The 22783-nt window shown below is 41.9% G+C and overlaps 1 protein-coding gene across 3 annotated transcripts in view; it reads left to right on the top strand.

The window, feature by feature from the left end:
• The window catches only part of thrb (thyroid hormone receptor beta), a 112362-nt gene extending 92592 nt beyond the window's left edge, over nt 1–19770 (top strand). Inside the window, exons 1-8 of one of the 3 annotated variants that reach the window (XM_039605530.1) lie at nt 5797–6145; nt 7805–7905; nt 7981–8128; nt 8796–9001; nt 10039–10065; nt 10214–10360; nt 10519–10777; nt 13869–19770. In XM_039605530.1, coding sequence (XP_039461464.1) covers nt 5812–6145; nt 7805–7905; nt 7981–8128; nt 8796–9001; nt 10039–10065; nt 10214–10360; nt 10519–10777; nt 13869–14110 — 1464 coding nt within the window. In that variant the 5' untranslated portion in view covers nt 5797–5811 and the 3' untranslated portion in view covers nt 14111–19770. Of the gene's footprint in view, nt 1–5796; nt 6146–7804; nt 7906–7980; nt 8129–8795; nt 9002–9978; nt 10066–10213; nt 10361–10518; nt 10778–13868 lie in introns of those variants that run through there. The other 2 variants (XM_039605528.1, XM_039605529.1) reach the window with 2 other exon arrangements.
• Nucleotides 19771–22783: the final 3013 nt, after the last annotated feature.

The following is a 22783-nucleotide window of genomic DNA, read 5'->3' as shown; positions in this document are numbered from 1 at the left end:
TGTTCATGACCAGCTTTGAACCCCCGAGTCCTCAAACGATCAAGGGAGGGAATAGATGTGTACAAAAGCCCGCCGCAGGGCCACTGTGGGAAAGAGCCACTGGGAGCGAAGTTTGTCTCGTAGCTGCACGGCGCGGAAAGTTGGGGTGTTTTTTGGTCAAAGGCCTCGCTGGTTACTTTGGCAGGAATACCTCGAGTCATCTATTAGAGACGATGCTGGATTGTATTTGTACATTTGTATTTTTTAAATAGGTGAGGAAAAAAGAGACAGCTGGCATTTATGTGACTACCCCAGGTAAGTAGGAAAATTCATAGATGCTCTTAATTTACTGTAGATTTTCCCTTTTTATATCAACCGTAGTACTTGTTGTTCCCCAGTTACTAAAAGTGATCCACCGGGCATCTGAGTATATTACATTTTGCCATATTAACTTTCTCTACAGTATTTTAATAAAGACATAAGTGCTTTCAGATCTGCTACACTTGCTAGATTGTCTTCACAAAGCTCAGTGACAAAGATATATATTTAGAAGAAGAAATATATATATAAATATCTTAATAAATATATTTTTTTTACTTTATATTCAATGTTTATGTGAATCATATGCAAATATTAACGTTATTTTCTATTTACGCTTTTTTAATACTGCATTTAAACAGTAAGTTTTACTTCAGCTTTTCAGCATCTAATAAAGCTTCACTTCATGTGACAAAGACAAAGAAGACAAAGAATTGGAAATTAAAAAATGTGAGAAATGAATTAAATTCGTCCCTAAAAGTCCAAAACCTCGCATAGAAAAAAGCGTAGACAGTCACACCATCCACTCAGACAACAGATTGTTTCATTATTGACAGGCGTTAAACTCTGTCTGACAAATGCTTAACAGTTGTTAAGAAACTACAAACGAGATTAGTTCAGGACGAGGACATCACCTCATCAAAAAGTTAAACTGGTATCAAGCCCTCTTTGCAAGAAGATTTGCCTCATAGGACCAGCCTCTGACCAGCTGTTGCATGTTGATCACATCTACTTGTCACACACTCACACTTATTACATTAATGGAGTTGCTAATCCCACGATAAGCCTTTTTAACTGTTGGTCCGGGCAGATCAATCAAACGCTGAACACTGAAACGTATTTTTAACAGAACAAGTCAAAATGTTCAATCTTATTACACAGTCACTACCCTTTGTTTAAATAGATGGCACATGTGCTGCAATTCAGGGTTATTTTTAATAAAGCAGCTTTATAACTCACCTCCATGACAGGTATTTTTAGCTATGTATTATTATTTCTTATCACTTTGATTGTCTTTAAACCCTTATTGTTGTTGTTGTTATTACTGATTTCCAGCTGATCTCAGAAGAAGTTTTCCAACTTTCATTTTAATAAGAAGTCTTTGAGTCTTACAAGTACTGCAAAGCATGTTTGTGTTTCTTTGACAGCAGCCTGTATTTAACAGTTAAAGGCTTAACTGTTCTATCTGTTGTTCCTGTCTTTAATGAAGAACCAATTAACAATTAGAGAGCTTGCCACGGGTCAAAAATAAACAACAATCGAGGTCAAGGTCTTCTGTTAAAAAAAATTCAGTCACAGAGAGGCAGACATCAAGAAGACTTTTACAGAGAAAGAGAGAAATGGTAATGAGGCAACGCAAAGTTTATTAATAACACAGCACATCGTTTTCTTTTAGCACAGCAACAAAGCTTTCTAGTATTTCCCCATTAACTCTTTACTCATGCTGGTCTTACACTATGCAACTTCTGTCTATAAACACACACATGTAGATGCTATAGTATATGATCATCATTTTATGTAATGAGTTCCCTTTTTTGTACAAACTTTGTGAGTCTTGCACATGGGCATAGAAAAATGAGCACGCCCGATCTTGTCTGGGTTCAGGAGCTAAGCGGTGTTGGGCCTGGTTAGTACTTGGATGGAGATGTCTGTTACACATATTTATGTTTTGTGTGTGAGATGTATATTATTATTTATTACCTATTTGATTAAATATAAAATTAAGTGTGAAATTTGGTACACGGTGTGGTAGTTCTTCAAGAAGGGGGATCGGAGAAAGTGTACCAGCTTTAGGGGATCGTGCTTCTCAGCCTCCCTGGGACTATGTCAGGGTACTGGAGACGAGTGTCCACCTGGTACTCAAACCTCAGATTCTGCAGAAGCAGTTTTTGTCTTGGTCACAGAAACTGAGACCAGCTCTTCCTCCTGTCAAGGATATTTTAAGGTGGATGGGAGTAGTACTAGTAGTAGTGGTACCATTCAGCCACATCCCTTAAGTTATTCTGCAGGGCGGGTGCTTTGCGAGTATGGGATGTCATGCTCGTTGTTGCAAGCTATTTGTCCCTGTAACACCAGAGCTTGTTCCGAATTGGTCTGGTTATAAGTCTGACTCCTTCCTGGTGGGCGTTGGACTCTCCCAGGGCTGCTCTTCGACACCAATGCTCTGCATCATTTTTATGAACAGAATTGTAAGGACCGTCATGGGGCATATAGTGTCTGGTTCAGTTTTAACTTTGGCAGATGACGTGGTTTTGTTGGTTTCATGGAGTAATGACTGCCAGCTTGTACTGGAGTGGTTTGTGGCTGGATTGAGCTGTGCTCACCCACAGAGACAGGGTGTAGAGTCCAGACATTTGGGATCGGCTCAGAGTAGAGCCCATGCTCTTCTGTGTCAACAGGAGGCAGTTGGGATGGTTCGGGAATTTGACCAGGGGCACCTCCTAGGTGGGGCGGTCCAGTAATGTCCCACCAGGCGGAGACCTCGGGGTAGACCCAGGATACGCTGGAGAGATGACATCTTTTGGTTGACTTGGATGGGTATGCAACATACCAAAACAGACTTTTAAACAGATTGTAATAGGTGATTGTGGCACTGTTACTATTTTCAGGTGGTCTACTTTTTTTGGTTAGTCTTAACTACAGACGTCGGTGATGCTAAATTGAAAAAGAAATTTGAGTTTTTATTTTAAAAGCTCCTCCATGGCATCATGCAGAGTTTCAATGATTTGACATGAAATGATAATTTACTGTAATTCATAAATGAACTATATTATTTGGTCATCTGCCTCGAGATGCATATTAACTTCAGTGACTTCCATTCTTATTCATATTTTCTAATAATGCTGACCCGCTGTTTTCAACTATAACACCTTCAGCTCTTCCGGGAAGGTTTTCCACGAGGTTTAGAAATTGGTTTATGGGAATTTTTGACCTTTAACAATTTAATTGTGACTCTAGGTGTCTGGAAAGCCTTATCATCATCAACAGCCAAGTCAGTCGTTAAGTAAACTATGATAGTTAGTCAAGCTAAGCAAGGTATTCAGATATCCTTCTACCTAGCAATAGGTTCCAGTTCCTTCTGTGGAATCTCAATCCAGTTACAGGGTAGAGGGGATACAGAATCTCTCCAGTGCATTCTGGGTACCCTAAAGTCATTTGGGCCTGCCTGAGAAACCTCCAAAAGGAGCCATCCTAACCAGATGCCTGAACCACATCACATGAGTCCTTCCAACACGGAGGAGCAGCTGCTCTACAGCACAGTCCCTGTAGACGTCACTGGCTCTCTCTCATGGCCATAGTTTTGCCTTCCTTTGCCAAACCCTCTCTTCATTACAACAGCCTTGTACAAAGCTTTATTCCTGACACCACACCAATCTGCCAGTCCACCTCTCACTCCACTTTCCCATCACTCCTGAATAAGATCGTAAGATATTTCTTTGCATAGATGCAGCCACTTTCCCAAAACCCGGAGGGAGCATCATTCTTTGGTACGGTACCATGACCTCAGACTTTGAGGTGCTGATCGTCATCACAGCCAATTCATACTCCGCTGCAAACCTCTCCAGGGAATGCTGAAGGTCACACTTGTTGGGGTTGAGGTAGAGGCTCAGTACAGACGTTTCAGGTTCTCTCACACAAAACCCATCCAACCATGTTTTTATGGACCGTGCTTTCTGTCATAATCTAAACTGATAAACAAGCCTTGATGCTGTTATATTAGCTCTGCTTCAGAAGAGAAGAAAATCAGAATGATTCTGTTCATTTCATGGTTAAACTTTGCACAATAAGTGAGGCGTTAAATCTGCACAGCTATTACTGTGAACGCTTCACTGTCAGACTTGTCCCTCCAACCAGAGTTGGACAAGATGTTTGTCACTTTAAATGTTATAACTGGGCCATGATTTTGGTTTCCACTCACCGTCGCTGCATCGTTTCCTTCTTAAAGAATCAGGCAGTGTATTTCAGTGAAAATCAGCAGTATTTTTTGCATGAAGATTTAACGTGTGATTTAAGTGTTACCATAATTTTTTAACTACAAATATACAAATAAGATTTTCTAGTAATCCTCTATACATCAGTTTTTGTCTTTGTCTTTACTGTTGTAAACAAGTGTTTCTGTTGCAATTTGTCTCTAAATTTGAGTTTTCAGAACAGGAAAAAAGTGCAAAATTAAGTGAAAGTAACTATTAAAATTAAATTGGGTCACAGCAAACGTGTGTGTGTGTGTGTGTGTGTGTGTGTGTGTGTGTGTGTGTGTGTGTGTGTGTGTGTGTGTGAAAAAATATTGTTTACCATGCAAATTTTAAATACATTTCAAATCTCAAGGCTGCCATCATTATTGACGAGGACGCCTCATTAGTATGACTGAGCGTAACCTCTCTGGGATTAATAAGTGACTTTACAGAAACAGACCACACGATGTGTCATTGTTTAAATCTGTATATATAGATATATATAAATATATATAGATATCAATATATAAAACACTTTCAGACTCAACTAATTTTACAAAAATGTGTTTTTTATAAGTAGGAAAAAAATTGGACTTTTGGTTTACAGATTTCCACACTAAATGTTTTTCAGCATTTTAAAATTCTTTGCACTACAACTACAACAAAAAACAATAAATGTTAGTGCTACTTTGCACATTTATATGCATTTACACAGTTTTTCATGGCTCATTCCCTGAATTTGATTTAGCTGCTGATCTAAACCAACATGTTATTTTGGTTTTTGTGCAGATATTTATTATTCTAAGTAAATCCCAAATAATTGCACTAATATGTGCCCCATCTTTCCATAAGCTGCACAGCAGGATCTAAATACACATTAGAGTCTTATTGGTGAAAAATCAGGGCCATGTGTTAAAACCCCTCTTAGAACCTTCTTAGTGTTGTAGTACTCACCAAGTGGCTTCAAGAATAAATTGTGTAACTGACCTAAGGGAACTTGTTAGTCGGTGCTGTTAAAATACCCAGAGGATAAGCAATGGTCAAAATGTAAAGGCCAAGGTTATGAGGTTAGGAAAGGATCACGGTTAAGATAATTCTTGTATCATATGCGAACCCTCCTCAGTCAGATTTTTTAACCATTTGTGTTTTCTTGGACCAGCTTTTCTTTAGATTTGCTCTTCACTTTTGTGGTTGTTGTGAGATGTTTCTTACAGTAGGTGCACCATGTAATGTCTTAATCTGTGACATCGCCACTGTCTGTGGTACATCACGGATTTGTGAAGTGTAAGATTAGAGCCCTATGTCGTCATAAATCTCTGCTTCCCAATTCGGCCGGGTGGTGGCGGGTGGGGCAGTTGCAAGGTGTTGTTTGTGGTCTGTGGATTTGTTGGATAAAGCGTTTGCTCCTAAGTACGGTCAACTCCATCAAGTCCTTTCAGATCAGGAGTTATTTTCTTCATTTCTGTGGCTTGATGCCAGCTCAGGTTTTTCTTTTTTGAGAGCAGATAGTTCTCCGGGTAGACCCAGAAGTTTTTAAGGTGCTCTGCTGAAGTTCTTCATCATGAACTATTGCATTCCAGACATGTACGAGATGCCTCACACCGGCGTCGGAAGCTATTCAGTGCAGGGAGGTGGGGAACATTGCATGTACTCGGGCGAAGGGTCCGGCTATGGCAACTGTGAGCCTCAGCCGCTTCATCATCAACCCTGCATGGAGCAGGCTTGGTCCCCCAGCCAGCACTACTCGTGTTCCTACGCTGCTGGTCCTTCTGTTTTTAAGAGTGAGTTTTGCAGCATGGAGGTCCCTCTCAGTCACTTCCACCAGCCCGAGTACTTTCCCGAGATCAAACCTGAATTTTCACACCTGCGGTGGATGCAGGGTGCGCACAGGAAAGGTATGACATGCAGGCTGTGATTATTTAGCTCTTTAACAAAGTATCTGAGGGGCTAGAACTGGACCTCCGACGTGTTTAAGTTGTTTAACTTGTTTAAGTTACAAGTAACTTGATCATTCTCCACAGTTCTGTAATTAACTGGGTTTGTGTGTATGCAAGCATGTGTGTGTGTGTGTGTGTGCGTGCGTGCGTGCGTGTGAGTGAGTGTGTGTGTGTGTGTGTGTGTGTGTCTATAATATAATAGACTTGTAATACACTTGCTCAAACTGATAACTGGTCACAAGTCCTTCTTGATCATCGATCAATGATGTCTGGGATTTTCGAATTAAGTCCGATAAGCATAAATCCAAGACATAAGGCCTCGTGCGTTGGAAGTCTGTGATCAGGGCTTGTTGCTGTGTTTGATTGAGGTAGACAGGGGTTCCTTATTGATTGCTGTTGAGGCAACAGAAGGCTGACAAAAGATATTGATCAGTTTGTTAACCTACTGTCCTGGTGACAGAACTCACTCAACCCAATCTCAAATACAGGATAGACTCCACAATATTAGAGTCTACAAAGATTTTTCCATGAAGTGTGTTCGAAGCAGCAGAGTTTACCTGCCACTCCACACTCTGCTGTTAGCAAGTGTGACCACCTACAGAAAAGAACAGGTTTTGGCAGTTTGCTGATCTAGAGCATTCAGGTAACTGCTAACACAATTCCACAGGTTCCCAAGAGTCAAGGTCTCATCAAATTCACCCCATGGTCAAACTACGCAATATTCAGAAAATGCCAAAAATCCAAGACCAACATCTCAGACTCTACAGGCTTCAGTTAGCATGTTCATAGCAGTAGAATTAGAAAGAGCCTGAACAACTATTGCTTGTTTGTAAGAGTTTCCAGAAGAAAGCCTCTCCCCCCTAAAATAACATGACAGCATGGCTTAGACTTACAAAATTGCCTCAGCACCTCAAGAACTTTGCAAAGCAGCGATGTCTGGAGATGAAGCACCTCGTTTGGAGAAAACCAAACACAGCAGGGCAGTACAAATACTGCATACCAACTGTCAAGGACATCAGTGGAGGGGTGATGATTTGGACTCGTTAAGCAGCCACAGATCCTGGACACCTTATAGTCTCTGAGCTGACCATGAACTTCTCTGTATACCAAAGTATTCCAGACTCAAGCTAAAACTAAGGCTTGGCCTTGGGGCGGGGGGTTAAGGTGGTGCCTGATCTAGACCTCAACTCTGTTGGAAGGCTGTGGCAGAGCTGTGCATAAAAACATCCCTGCAAATCCGATGCAAATCCCTGAAATATTATAAAGAAGAATGGGCCTAAATTCTTCCACAGCGACGGACGTGTCCACTCAAGCTGCTGCTGCTAAAGGTGGTTTTACAGCTACTGAGTCATGGGGGGTGTAGTTTTTCACAGGACTACAAAGAGTCATGTTACATCATTCTGTAGTGTGTATTTTATGCAAATGCACACATTCATTCATATATATATATGTGTGTGAGTGTGTATACATAGATTTTTTTACTACTATGCAAAGAATAAACTTTGACATAAACTTTAACTAAAATATATTAAAAATGAATGTGTTTTGAAAAACTTCATTTGCCTTATTTTTTGAATTAAAACAAACAATCCAGTCATCTCCTTCTTTTCTCTCTAGGGTACATACCAAGTTACCTGGACAAGGATGAGCTATGCGTAGTGTGTGGGGACAAAGCTACAGGCTACCACTATCGCTGTATTACCTGTGAAGGTTGCAAGGTAAACCATGTGACCTCAGCTTCCGTCGGCCTTGGCGGTCTCCCTGTTCTGATCACATCGCCTTCTGTTTTCTAGGGATTCTTCAGACGGACAATCCAGAAGAATCTCAATCCAACTTATGCCTGTAAGTACGAGGGCAAATGTGTTATTGACAAAGTGACCAGAAACCAGTGCCAGGAATGTCGCTTCAAGAAGTGCATTGCAGTGGGAATGGCAACAGACTGTAAGTGGCCTCAGTAACAGGATATTTTACTCTTTATATCTTTTATGTCACTTTTGCATTTCTCCGGTTCTTCAGCTGGAAAAAAAAGAATTCTGACATTTAGATGCGAAAACAAAGACATTTATGAAGAAAGTGCAGAATTAGTAACAAAATCAGCAAAAAAAGTTGGATTTGAAGAATGTTCATCAGGGTTTGTCATCACCTGAAATGTATTTACTGGTTTTCAGAAACAGTGCTTGCACTCCAAATAAAAGCAGTGATGATTTTTCACCACATGGAAAAACAAATAATGGTTTCCATATTCACTTTTTGTTTGATTTAGTGCCTTACACATTTTTCATACAATGAAAAGTTTGTTGTTTTTTTTCCATGTGTGGGTCATTTGAATCTAAAGCCTCCTTCTACGTTGTAGCTGTGTCATTTTTGACCCTGAGCTTTCTGAAAGTCCAGAAAATAAAACGGTTCAAAACACAAGATCAGCCATGAGCATGAAGCATGAACAAGTGTCACCTCAGTGGGATGTCATGTTCTTGTGTTGTAACAACACTGCACCTCAGCGAGTCATCATTTTGTGCCCCCCCCCCCCTCCTCTCCCTTATTCCTTTTCCTTCCCGTCTACTCTCTTGGTCTCCCTTTGCCCCCTGCTGACCCCCTTTATTTGCCCCAGTGGTGTTGGATGACAGCAAGCGGCTGGCCAAGCGGAAGCTAATCGAGGAGAACCGAGAGCGCCGTCGGAGGGAGGAACTGCAGAAAACGGCGTGGGACCGACTGGAGCCCACCCAAGAGGAGTGGGACCTCATCCGTATGGTGACCGAAGCCCATATGGCCACAAACGCCCAGGGCAACCACTGGAAGCAGAAGCGGAAATTCCTGGTGAGACATCGGCCTCCTCCTCCCTCCCTCCTCACCAAAGCCTTGATTGTATTGATTACTGTGCCTTGTTCAAACCACCAACCCCCCCGACCCCCACCTACCTCCCCCTCCCGCCCATCTCAGCCCACTTCCAACCCGTCCCAGCCCCCTTCCGCATCATGCCCCCGTCTCCTCCTCTTCCACCACCACCACCATTGTTCCACTGTTCCCTATGTTAATATGTCCATGTGTTTTTTTGTATCTCCTTGTAGAGTGGGGAGAATTAGCTGGACGATGGAGAAAAGTGTTTCCTCAACGCAGCAGCACTAATTTATATTGGAACATCTTACTCTTGTCTTGTGTCTTGCCAAGCAGCAACTCTTAATTGCTAATACTAATGACTTGCTTTTTTTCGTGCTGTTTAATTTTCCTCTCTTTCTGTTTGTAGCTTTTGATTTCACACCTCACTCTGTTTTTGACTAATTTTGCTTTTTCTGTTAAGTTTGATTACTCTGTCCGGACTGAGAGTCTGTCAGCTGTTTGTTGACTTTATACTGAGTTTCTATGGCACGATTAAAAGGAACGCTCATTAATCGCAGAATTATTTGATCGGCCGGCGGGGTTTGGCAAAAATAAAGGGTTATTTTTCTGGATACTGGGGAACATGGGGGAAAGTCTCTTTCCCTGAAAAGACTTTCCCTGCGGCAACATGAACACAGCCTAATCTGTCTGCAGACGTTCATGGCCGCATCTGTTGTTTTTCATGCAATTTGTTTCAAAAAGTGTTGAAAACGTAACCAAAGTTTTGATTGAGGTCGCATACAAAGTTCCAGTAAAGAGCGTTCCCGAGGACCCGTTTGATCCATGGAAACTCTGTCTTTACCTGTTTTCTGTCTGCGCACTCTTTCATCTGTCTTCAGTTTTAACTTGTTTTCTTTTAGTTGGCTTGACACGGGTTCTTCATTGAAACTTCACGATTCCTGTTGATTATCCAACAGGTCGAGGAAGCAATGCTTCTTAATGAAATAACATGTAATTTATTCTATACTTCTGACCAGAGTGCAGCGGGGGTGAAGGAAGCTAAGGTAAGACACAGCAGATACACAGTTCAGTTGAGCCTAACGATGGCGACACAGGTTTTCAGTCATTTACATGTAAAAAGCAAACGATGGATAAATAACAAATGATGCGATGAAACCAGCAAACACTGACGTGCACTCCTCGTTCTTTCAGCCTGAGGATATTGGTCAAGCGTCCACGGGTAATGCACCTGAAGGAAGTAAAGTGGACATAGAAGCCTTCAGTCAGTTTACAAAAATTATCACCCCTGCCATAACCCGAGTGGTGGACTTTGCCAAAAAACTGCCTATGTTCTGTGAGGTAAGTTTGTTTGAGTGGAAACGGTGATTCTGAATGTGTCACTGAGTGGTTAAAGAGCTGTATATTCAGACTGAATATGAATTTTTCACAGTCTTTGACATAATGGAAGTTCCACCTGTCCATTCCTGCTAAATAAGCCGTTCTTCTCTGTAACCCAGCTGCCTTGTGAAGACCAGATCATCCTGTTGAAAGGCTGTTGCATGGAGATCATGTCGCTGCGAGCTGCTGTTCGCTACGATCCAGAAAGCGAGACCCTCACACTCAACGGCGAGATGGCAGTGACACGAGGTCAGCTCAAGAACGGAGGCTTGGGCGTAGTCTCAGACGCCATCTTTGACCTTGGCGTGTCGCTGTCCTCCTTTAACTTGGATGACTCTGAGGTGGCTCTTCTGCAAGCTGTTATCCTGCTTTCATCCGGTAATCACCTAGAGTGCACACTTGCCCGTGTACATAAGAGGTTATTAAAGGGTTTTCTTTCTCGCTCACTCTGTTTTAGCACACCAGAGTGTTACTGCGTTCTTATTACGCTGTTGGTAACGTTGGCTTACAGGGAACAGATTTTTAGGAAGTACAGCAGCGTGAATCTGCAGCTGCACAGCTTGTGTGAATACTTGGTTTTGACATGAAATCTATATCAAACCACAGTTTAATCAATTAATCACTGTAATCATTGTGAGGGGCTTTGGCCTGTTAGCTTGTTTTTGGCTCCACTGGCATTTCTCTGTAATACTCTCATTGAAGATCAATACTCGTGTGCTTTATGGTGCAGACATGAGACGGTTTAACCTGCCCATCTGTCCTGACACTTTACAGTATCCACTGACGGTTAGATAACACCGCTATTAGAGCAACAAGGACCATCATCTCTAAATTTGACTTTTTTTGTTTCGTACTATTTGTACCAAAAAAGAAAAATAATTGTGAATACTACAATAAATAATAACTAACACTGTAGTGTATACCCATCGAGCTGTCAGACTGAGCAGACAGGTACACGTGTGTTTAACTCAGTGCATGAACCAGTGTGTCCACACATGAACAAAATGTACACGGTTGTTCCAAAAACACGGTGTATTTGTACTGGATCTTTATTTTGAACATGTTTAAATAGTATAACAACAACAACAGAGAAAAAAAGAGACAAACAAACAAAACAATAATAATTATAAACTAGAAAGTGCATTTTCTGAAGAAACTGCAGTGTGAATGCTTGAATCTGAATATATGCACTGAAAAGAATTAATTGCTGAATTTTTAGTTAAAAATGTTGAATGAGATGAAAAATACAGAAATTTTCACCTGAAAACAAAAGTGCTGAACTGCTAAAAGCTGACAAGCACAGAGAAGAAGTTGGAAAATAGCTGAAAATGTTTTAAATGTAAATTAGAAAAACCTAAGTAATGAGAAAAGAAAATTTAGAGTCAGAAAACATCTGAATGAATATTAAAAGTTCATATTCTTTGAATCACTGAATGACTAAAATGTGATCCCTCCACTTGGATCCACACAATTTAAAAACTTTACATCTCTGAGCTTTGAAAGACATGCTGTTGGAAAGAGAAGAACGATGGCTTCGTTTTGAGGGTAAAATGATGGCTGTAGCGCAAACACTGTGGACACAGCAGCAGTTGAAAGAGAAGTGTTCAAGATGAATCTTGGCAGAGTGAGAGAGAGCTCGGTAGGCAGGCAGGTGTGAGCCTGGTTGCTATAGTGACTGAGCCAGGGGCTCCATACACACGCACACAGACATGCACCTCACTTTTGCTGCTTAAAATGAACAGAAAAGTCAGCCCCAAACAAATCCTTCCCAAATGAAAAGTACATGTCGTATTGACAAAATTCTTTCACCGTGAGCGGCAGCAATGTCTAGTCTACCTAATTCTCAGTTTTCATGCCTGTGGAGTTTATTATATGGACGTGGTGACAGTGGAAAGACACCATGCTCTTCTGATTTTCAAACAAACCTTCTGAGCCATTTTAACATTAGAGTCTATGGAGGAGTTGGAGGGAGGAGGCTGTGCTTTGGTGACATTTATGAAAGAACCATAACACCTAGTACAATAGTAAACACATTGGATGAAAGAGGACAGCGATGGCTACGTTTTGAGGGTAAAATCATACCTGTAGAGCAAACGCTGTGGACACAGCAGCAGTTTTAAAAAATATTTTCAGATTAATTTTTTCGCTCCTCTCACTCTGGCAGTTGAGCTGTCTCACTCTAGCCCCAACATTCCATCCCATACACACCCATTATAAACTCTGAAACGGCTGAAAAATCATCATGAAACTTAAACTGGAACTGAAGAAAAAGTATAATAGATATTGAAAAGATAAATACAAGTTGAATAGTTGAATGTCTTGTCTTCATTTTAAAGTTTGAATGGTGGATCTACGTCAACGTATGTGGAAGTAGATACAGTTTAAAGAGGAGTAAGTTGAAGGAGAATTTGAAGGGTCTCCCCATTGAAATACATGGGAAATTTTTGTTGAAAAAAGTTGAATAATTTTAAAAATATAAATGTTATAAATGAGAAAAATACAAGCAGTCATGTCCAAAAGAAGAGGAATCTAACGGTGTTTGAATGGTTTTTCTAAGTTGAACGGTTTTGAAGGAGATAGAGTACAAAAAACGTACGGAATATATAATAATAATAAAGATTACAACAACAATACTGTGAATGCTTTTACAAGCATTCACACTAATAACTTACATGTTCAAAAACAAGCAGGAAGCAGCATGAGCTCATTTGATCCCAACTTCCTGTTTATGGCCTCTCCATCAGAAATTCTTCATTATAATTTGTTACATGCATTTTTTATTTTTTATAACTTCAGTAACACGTAGAAAGATGTATAAGTTTACAGATATATATACTTATATAAGCCACACACCTGATCAGAGCCCTACCTCCTCCACATTTGTTCCAAACCATCCCAAATAATACAGGATTTGTGCAGTGTGTCCTTAAAATCAATGAGGACAAAAGAAGAAGAACAGTATTTGACAGTCAGTCGTGTTAAGGCTGCTTCCTCATGCACAGGGCTTCATCCAGCTACTGTTTCCTGAAGCCTCATCCCAGTCAAATGGTGGCTCTGAAGAAGCCATGCCTAAGTAAGGGAAACAGGAGAAATAGGCTCAGATATGCCAAATCACACAATAACTGGATGGAAGGAGGTGAGGGAGAGTCCGCACAGCAGACAGTCTGTGGTGGTCTGTGACTGCACTTCAGCCAGTGGTGTTGGAGATCCTGTTAAGTCAGATTTGGATCCAACTAGGATGATCTTCATATTCCAGTATGACAGTGATCCCAAACACATAATGTAATCAGTCATAGATAGAGCCTAGACCCTTGTGAGTTGCAATTAAGCTATTGTAAGCCATCCTTCCTATTAGCAAAGGAAGACGAAGGGTTATCAGGTTTCTCTCAGCTCTGTTCCTCAGGGACAAACGCTTTACAGCTCTGCAGGACGCTACATAACAACACTGTTGGTGTGCTTGTGTCTTCAGATCGTCCAGGCCTAACTAGTGTGGAGCGAATCGAGCGTTGCCAAGAGGAGTTCCTGTTGGCCTTTGAACATTATATCAACTACCGCAAACACAAAGTGGCACATTTCTGGCCCAAGCTGCTAATGAAGGTGACAGACCTGCGGATGATCGGCACCTGCCACGCCAGCCGATTCCTCCACATGAAAGTGGAGTGCCCCACCGAGCTGTTCCCTCCTCTGTTTCTGGAGGTCTTCGAGGACTGACCAGTGGATTTCTGTGTGTGTGTGTGTGTGTGTGTGTGTGTGTGCGCGCGTGCGCCTGGGCACCCTGGTGGTCTCAGGGGTGGAACCAGCAGAAAGCCCGTCACAACGAACCTTCTAACAGCACTACTGAGTGTCACTTCATTCCACACCTTAGAGTAGCTCTCTGGTCTATTTTTGGATGAAACCATTCCTGACAGTGCGGGTACATGTGAATAGCTTTTTGACTTTTCTGGTTTGTTCTGTTATTGTTGTCATGGATATAACATCTCACCTCAGATTTGACTTTAGGTTTTTTGTTTTCATTAGTGTACCGTTGCATCATGGTAATCTTATCAACACTTGTTTGTTCGTTAGAAGCCAAGCATATGTTGTATATTCCTTCCTTTATGTTAAAATACTCGGCTGCTCACCTCATCCGCGACACGAGACGTCGTCAGCAAACCGTCGGCCCTTCCCCAAACCCGCTCCACTTTACCGCACCCGTGATTAATATATCAACCTTCGTCCATCTGGTGAGTGTCCAGTCTGTCCGGTGCCTCGCCATCCTACTGTGACCGTTAAAATTGCGCACTCTAACGGACGGCAGCTCGCAGGTGTCTGCAAGTCTCTCGGCAGCCGCACATTACGAGGTTAAGTTGTAACGCTGCATTCCAGAGCTGTCGGAAAAACAAACGTCAGCTCAAGACACGCTCCGAGCGAGAAACCTGAGCAGGATTTTGCGATATTAAAGGGGACCTGTGTGTCTTTTCTCATTTGATGTTGCAATGCTGATTGTTCCTATTAAACCAATAACCAAAGTTTCAAATCATTTACTAAAGATATGTAAACAATCCCAGCACTTGGACTGCTATTAAATCGAGGTTTCCAAAGGTTTTTCTCACACCTTCTGTGACACTCGTTTGCTGCAGGCAGTAGAACTCGTCCTGAGCCAGGCTTCCCGAAGCCGTCCTATTGGAAGAAAGTGGCTCGTTAGGTGAGGCGAACCTTAACGAGGCAGAGCTAAACAGGATGTTTTTAGTCAAAGGATAAACTGACAGTCTGCATGAAGCACAAATCTAAGGACACTACTCTGTTGGAGTGTCTCTATTAGAGTAATGAGTCCCTTCAAACTTCACACGGTGGCACTGCACACTGTAAACACAACTTCTCTCTGGCCCTTCACACACACACACTTTCAGCTAACAGTAAGTCTGCTTACCCAACCCTTAAAATGATATGTGGCATTTTGCATAAATACTGTTGCACTACAACAGCATATATGGGCCAGCAAAATAGTCAAAAGTCAGCTCTGTGTTTATGAGCAGGAAGCATCTTTGTGTCTGGTTGAAAGCAAAGAATGTTGATGAGAACGATGTTACTAAATCAGAGTGTGGACACTAATAAACTGAGAGAGTGTGAGTCTCTCGCGTTGTCGTTGTTAATTGCCTTTGGACTTATTGTCAGACAACATGACCAGTGCTTTGATACTTTATAGACTAATGATTAATTAGCACAACCTCAAAGCATTTCATATGCAACTCTGACAGATTAACTGAAAATGCAGAAGTTCTGTGCAGCCGTGTTCAAACCTGTACAGTGGAAAAAATCTTGCTCGAGTTTCTGTTTGTTTGCCTTTATTTCGACAAGAAACAACACAATGAAACAACAAAACCAAAACTTCGATGTAGACTTGAGCGACAGTGAATGGAATGCAGAAGCAGCGTTAAAATGAGCCGCTCGTCGTGCCGGAGGCTCGTCACGCGGTGGCACTGAGGCCAGGATCGTCTGTGTGTCACAGTACTGCATGTTGTGCCAAAACCAGGTGAACAATGCCCTCATTACATCCTCCCTGCACTTCCTTAGTTGAGTATAAATTGGCTCCCTGTTGGTCCTGCCACACACAGGCTGTCCTCTTTGCTGTGTTTCAGTCTGCAGTTGGAACTTCAACTATAAGACCAGCATAAGATTTCAGTGTTTCATCTCAGCCATGTTGCCTCAAAGTCAAATAATTAGTCAGCATTTTTTTCTGTTTGTTTAGTGTCTCCGTGAGTGGAGGTGAACTTTCTATTAAAGCAGCGAGGTCATGGTGCTATGGTGAGTTGGGGCTATGGCTGATTGAAGTGTATTGTTATTTACATGTGTGAATAAGAGCCCAGCACCCTCGCAGGATGGCATGCATATAGTACAGTAACACACATGCACATATACAGAATGTACAGTACATCTGTGCAGCTGTTGTGCAGCAGCTGATCAGCCACAACAATAAGACTGGCACAGATGCTGGGTCCCACTCAGGTACTGGCAGTGGTTTTCGGAGTGGGCCTCTGTCTGCCTCAGTTGGAGGGTTGGTAAATGGGAGGGTTTACCAGCAGAGAAGACCAGTGTTCACCTGTAACTGGTTTTAGTGATGTGGCTGATTGGTGTATCGCTCACACAGATAACACATGAGTCCGACTCCACGACTGTGACCGACCGGTGGCATTCGGAGGCCAAGTAAACTGTATGCTTCGCCATCACCAAGGTACACTGACGAGGCTGGTGAGATTGTGAAAAGTAGAACTCTTTCTTTGCTCTTTAGCCTCTGGTTTTGTTTTGTTTCTTGAAAAAGCCTCGGTGTGGTATTGTCGTTTGCAATGTGACAGACCTCGGCTCTTTATATCTCGCTTTTTCGAGCTTCACACTACTCCTCAAAGCAGCTTGTATTTTATTTTGTTTCTTCTCATTTCTGTGAAGTGATGCCTTTTTATCAAAGCAATAGAATTGCTGCAGTGTTTGAATGACCCGGACCTCACACATATACACCTCGCAAACTGTACAGATTCAGATAAATGCACAGACAATCAGAGGGAGAGGTACCCGAGCTCAGGCTGGCCCCCGTCGACATGAAGGGCCGTGCCGGGCCCTGCTGAGACGGAGCCATTCGGAAACGTAACGGTTGGCCACGTTTACATGCACCCCTGCGCCTGCAGTCAGCAAAAGACTTTGTTATGTGAAGAAGCCTTTGACGAAAGCTGTCAGAACATGCATCCAACATCAACGTGCTAGACTCATTAACGTAACATAACCTGTTTTTCTTTGTTTGTTTTTCTAATGAAATGAATGTGTCTCAGTAGCAGGGGCTGGCTGCACAAACACATCAGAAGTTAGCTGACTATGTTCAACCCAACAGTCCCAGGATCTCAGCTCAGGACCTCAATGTCCCTTTGGTGTGCTTCTGTTTGTTAGAACATGTAGATTGAACAAAGTCATGTAAAAAGCATCATTTTTATGCAGTAAACATGGTTTGTTGTTGCACGTTCCCAGTTTTTAGGCTCTCTTCCACATCTTGTTTTAACTAAAGACTTTTAGTCTAGTCTCAGGAATTTGGCAGTGTAACTTTTCAGACATTCAGCTAAAGTAGCAGCAACTATTGTTTGCAGCCCGAAAAACAAAAAGCTGTGTTTGCTCTTTGTTTGGCCTGCCAGTCCTCCACCAAGACAGTTGTTGGGCTGTGATTACCCGCTACCTCATGGGCAGGGAATTTTGGCCTGGGAATCAAAACTGGAACTTTGTTACTGCTGTCAAATGTAATAACAGTTCCTGAGTTTGTGTAGATGATTCTGTTTTCCTGTGCAGGTAAAGAGACACTAAGAAAGCTGCACAGATTTTAACCACTGAAAGTCCAAAATCAGGTGATTAACAACCTTATGTTTAATGTGTTTTTGTAGATTTAACAAAGGTTTCTTTAGCAGGCTGATGATATTGCTGTGAAACCACACCCCCTCTCTGAAGCTGCCCGACAGTGCAGTCATTCTCTTTGGTGGCTTCCTACGCGACACGTCCGTTCATGTTCAGGATACTCATTATAACCATAAAATGAGCCACTGTGTGATCAGGACAGTGACACCCGTCAGTTTCTTTCACATCTGCCCGTGTTCCTCCTTTCTTTCTAGTTTGTTGCATTTTTCAATTTGCTGACTTCAGCTGCAACGAGGGGATTACTGAGACCACCTCCCTCATGCTAAACATACAGTTTAAATATTGCCCGATGGTTTATAGGTCAGTGTTGAATGGCTTAACAAAAAGAAGAAATGAAAATGGTCAAGTGAGACTTTGAAAGCCTTACAGGATTACAGGCAAAACATAAAGACATCAAGGGTGGCTCAAAACTTTTGCACAGTACTGTATCTAAAGCCTAGCCCTGTGATTGGATGGATGGAGCCAGCCTGTCTGTGCAGCCAGCCCCATTGTCAGAGTATGAACTTGAAGGTAGAGACGTCTCACAGTTATCATAAAAGTCACATAGATACTGTAAAACTAAAGCAGGTCACAGTTAAAGAACTGCTGAGGAACACAGCAATCATGAAGAAGAAACTTCAGTATTTTTGTAAAATGTGTGCGTTTCAAACAGTGACCTGGATAAAAAAAAATGAGGTTATTTGGTTTATGTAACAAAATATAAATAACCTGTCAGTAATACATTCCCTCATAAATGTAGTAAAGTCGAGCAGTTCATAACAATAAACCTGTCAGTTTTATGGTTGAGACAAATGATGGCCTTGGTGTAGTAATATATCAACAAACTTGTAGACATAAAGTTATTTCAGTCTGTGGACGCTCTAATATGAAATGTGAGCGTTTAGCTTAAAAAGCTGAAGAGCAGTCGGGCTCTTTGACAGCTCCCACGTTCCTTTGGGTTCTCCCGATGACTTTGTTGGCTTGGCATGTTGATCAGTTATCTGAGCATTTTACTGAAAAAAGCAAACCTGATAAGTCACTGATGAGACAGTGAAACCAAAACAAGGAGTTAAAACTTGGAAAGATCTGCTGGATAGTGAACTTCATGAACAGTCAAATAGTTCACAGCAGGACGATGAATGCAGCTTTAATCCAAAATAATCGGCATGTTTTTTTACACTATGATACAAATAGTTTCATTTTTTTTCTTTTTTTGCGGGACAGCTATAGAGTGGGCATCCTGTGTCCTGGCCGTGTGCGTTGAGCACATACGCAGAGCTGTGGTGCATGTAAACGTCGTCATCGCAGGAATGCGATGGGAACATGTTTATGTGAACATGTGAAAGGTGGCCGTGATCTCTCCCGTGAGTTGTTGCTCGTAAGGTTTCTCAGTTACAACCAATAACAAGAGTTGCGCCATAGAGAAGCTATTTTACAGTACAAAGGAAAAGGATGTATATTTTCAGACTGCAGATTTTTTTTACAGATGTTAGCATAATATGAACATATTGTTTTTGCATAGTGTTAAAAAGATACAGTGTTGCTCTCAAATGTATTTCCATGTCTGATGGAGACGTATTTAAAAAAACAAATGATAAAAACAGTTAAATTAGTTGGATTCACATCCAAAAGAAACTACACATGAGCACGTTTAGGGACACCGTGGTCAGCGGGAGGCGGTCATCCACAGTCGGCACAGATTTCTCTTCTCTCCTTGTGTGTTTGAGTGTCTTCTTGTTTAAGTCATCTGTTTAATGCAAACCGGGAATTCGACCAGGAGGTGCAGAGAGATGTGAAAGTGAATCTGTGGCAGTAAAAAAGACAAAGAACAAAGAATATTGTGTTCCTCAAACGGCTGTTGGACATTTTCAGCTTGGAGGACTGATGATTTTGATTTTTCCTGACGGGCGATGATTGCAGAATTTGTGATTTGGCTCTTGAGAATAAAGATGGTTTTGACAGAATTTGATTTGGTGTCTTCACTTATTCAGACTTTGTAGGTGCTCTGTATGGCTGTTTGAATGGTTCACTGTGTGCCCATTTTATGAAACACAGGTTAATGTGCAGTACTGTGCAAAAGACTTGAGCCCAACTCATTCTTTGTATTTTGCTTTTAATACATAAAAAGTGGTCTTAAGTAATATTTCTCTGAGCTTTCTGAAGTTTTTCTTTGGCTCCTAATTTTCATTCCAGTTCTTCTACCTTTGTTGTTGTTAGTTAAACCATTAAACACTGACCTATCGATCATTAAAGCATAAAACAGGAATTTAACGTAAGAGAGGAATCAGTGTTGTGTCTACACACGAGGGACAACGTTAAATGATATCATTTGTTCCCATTTCTTTAGGTGAATCTCCATAAAATGCCAAATATAATTTAAATATCAAACAGTGCTTGACAAGCATAACATTGTATTTGTGCAACAGGTGATTGTCCATAAAGAGCTGTCAGCAGGTGTGCAGTCCTTAAAATGAGACAAGCAGAGAACAAAAACAGTCAGACCTAAAAAAAGACTGACAGCAGAAGAGCAGCATCTTAAAGCGAAGTCACGGACCTGCTGCTGTTGACCTGTAAGGTATGGTCTCGTTTGGAGGGGGGCCGTCAAGAGGTCATTCTTAACGAAGGGAAACGGGGAGAAAAGGCTGAGGTTTGCCTTACACTAGTTTGGAAATCAGTCAAATTTTAAATGTTTGTTTTGAATTGTCATCGATATGTGTGGACGAGGACAAGGGAAGGTGAGGGTCTACAGTCATCTATAAAATATGGTGGAGCCTCTTTCATAGTTTGACCCAGTTATGAACAGAAAAGTCAGACTTTGATCCAGCATGTAAAACCATCTGGAAATCACCTTATTGGCAATGATGATGATTCCAGTGCAATGAAAGAATAGCTGGAAACACTAACACAGTGGAGCACTCTGAGGGAGCCAGGGTCCCTGAAGAAGTGTGGATCGCAGACAGAGCAGAACAAAATGTAGCCAACCTACAAAGCAGCACTTTGGAGTGATCTTCAGGAGATGCGGAGCGTTGTTCCTGAAGGCTGCTTAAAGGACAGCTGCCTGAGAGAGTTCAGGCTATGCTGAAGAATAAAGGTGCTGCTCATAGCAAATGTTGACTATCATTGGTGTGTCTGCACATTTCAATACATTTATGAACTAATTTCCTGTTTTCCTTGTAAAATAGAAAATATAAAGACACAGCACTGCGTTAATAGAGTCTAGCTCCTGTCCTGTGAAGTCATAAGTGAACAGACGATACAGAGGGTGTTTGAACAGACAGATTTCAGATTGTCTCTGTTTACAGGACAGCAATCAAACTGAGGCGGACACGTGGGTGGAGCTGATGGTTCTCACTGACTATCGCAGACAGAGGTCTGAGTTTAAAACCGTAAGTGTAAACTCTACAAACAGAAGCCTTTTCCATCACAGTGGTAACACTGGAGCTCTGTCTGATTTGGTTGGCAGAGTGAACGTTAGTGTCTGTTCACTCGGTGCCACTCCCAGAAGCCAGGCACGCAGACTGAGCCGCGCTGTTGCCATCTGCTGATGGATGATGGGCACGATTCATCGCAGGTCAGACGTCGCCTTTCTGAACCTCGTGCTACTGAATCCCTCTGGCTCAGTGTCACAAAAACTTATTACAGAAAGGCCATAGTCAAACCTTTATTTCATTCAGTGCTGCATTTTTAAGAGAGAATTACTGAGATGTGAACGTCTATACAGTCCACCCTGCTGCAACGGTGCTATTTTATCCACACCTCGAGTCAGCCATTGAGTAAAACCATCTGAAATTTCTACTCTTGTCTGAATCTTTTACACGATTAATTAGTTATTGGTGATCCATAACAATCACACATTTTACTTTCATTTCTACTTTATTGTCCTTGAAGAGGACAGGAGAGGATAAAAGGTGTGATTTTGCATCTCTATGCCACAGAGTTTAGGAATTGCAGGCATTTTTATACATAACCTCCCATTTTCACAGGCTCAGACACAATTGAACAGCTGACTGACAGGAAATGGCTGGATTCTTCCCTCATCATGTCGTTAGAAATAAATCACATGACACATCTGTGGCTGATCCAGTACACTCTTTAAAAGAGTGGCCAGCTCAGCTACACCAAACAGCCTGGACAAAGTCACATCAGTCCTTCTCTGTGACAAGAGGAAGAAAGCAAGCACAAACGGCTGTAACTCCAGAACAGTTCATTCAATCGTGAATTAAAGCTGAAACTGCACTTTAAATCAGTTATGGTTACTACAGGAAGTATCGTTATCCCAGTATTTCTGGTTAGCACTGTTTCCTCACAGCAAGAAGGTCGTTGGTTCAGCGTTGCTCCCAGGCCGGGGTCTTTCTGTGTGGGGTTTGCATGTTCTCCCTCCTGTGTCTGTGTGGGTACTCCGGCTTCCTCCCACAGTCCAAAGACATGCAGTTAATGGGGTTTGGTTAACTGGTGATTGTGAGTGCTGTGTCTCTGTCCCTGTAACTAACTAGCGATCTGTCCAGGGTGTGCCCCCGCCTCTCGCCCTGTAGCAGCTGGGATAGGCTCCAGCCCCCCAACGACGCCAATAAGGAAGAGAATAGATGGACGTGTATGTGAGACGATTCAAATTCCATTCAAACTGAATTCTGTGTCGCCCGCTTCAGAGATCACACAGTTTTATTCAAACTGCACTAATGCTGCACGTGGGTCTCAAAAGTGCTCATATTTTTTTAGATTTACACCTCTAAATTAAAAACTTTTTTAATCATGCAGAGACAAACAGAAAGTTTGATTATCTGAAGTGAAAAAGGACATTTTTTTTTAAAAACACTGAACGTATGAATCTGTGCATGCTCAGTAACAGCTCCTCCAGTTAGCCTCCCCCGTCCTCATGATGCATTTTGAAAATGAAGACATCCTTCAGCAGGTGTACAGGTCACAGGTGAGAGGATGGAGGAGGTGAGGAGGCATTTAACTGCTGAAGAGAACATTTTC

This window comes from Oreochromis aureus, linkage group 22 (assembly GCF_013358895.1).
Source record: "Oreochromis aureus strain Israel breed Guangdong linkage group 22, ZZ_aureus, whole genome shotgun sequence".
Lineage (NCBI taxonomy): Eukaryota > Metazoa > Chordata > Actinopteri > Cichliformes > Cichlidae > Oreochromis > Oreochromis aureus.
Note: the sequence above shows the minus strand (reverse complement) of the source record. Positions and strands in the feature narration are given on the sequence as shown.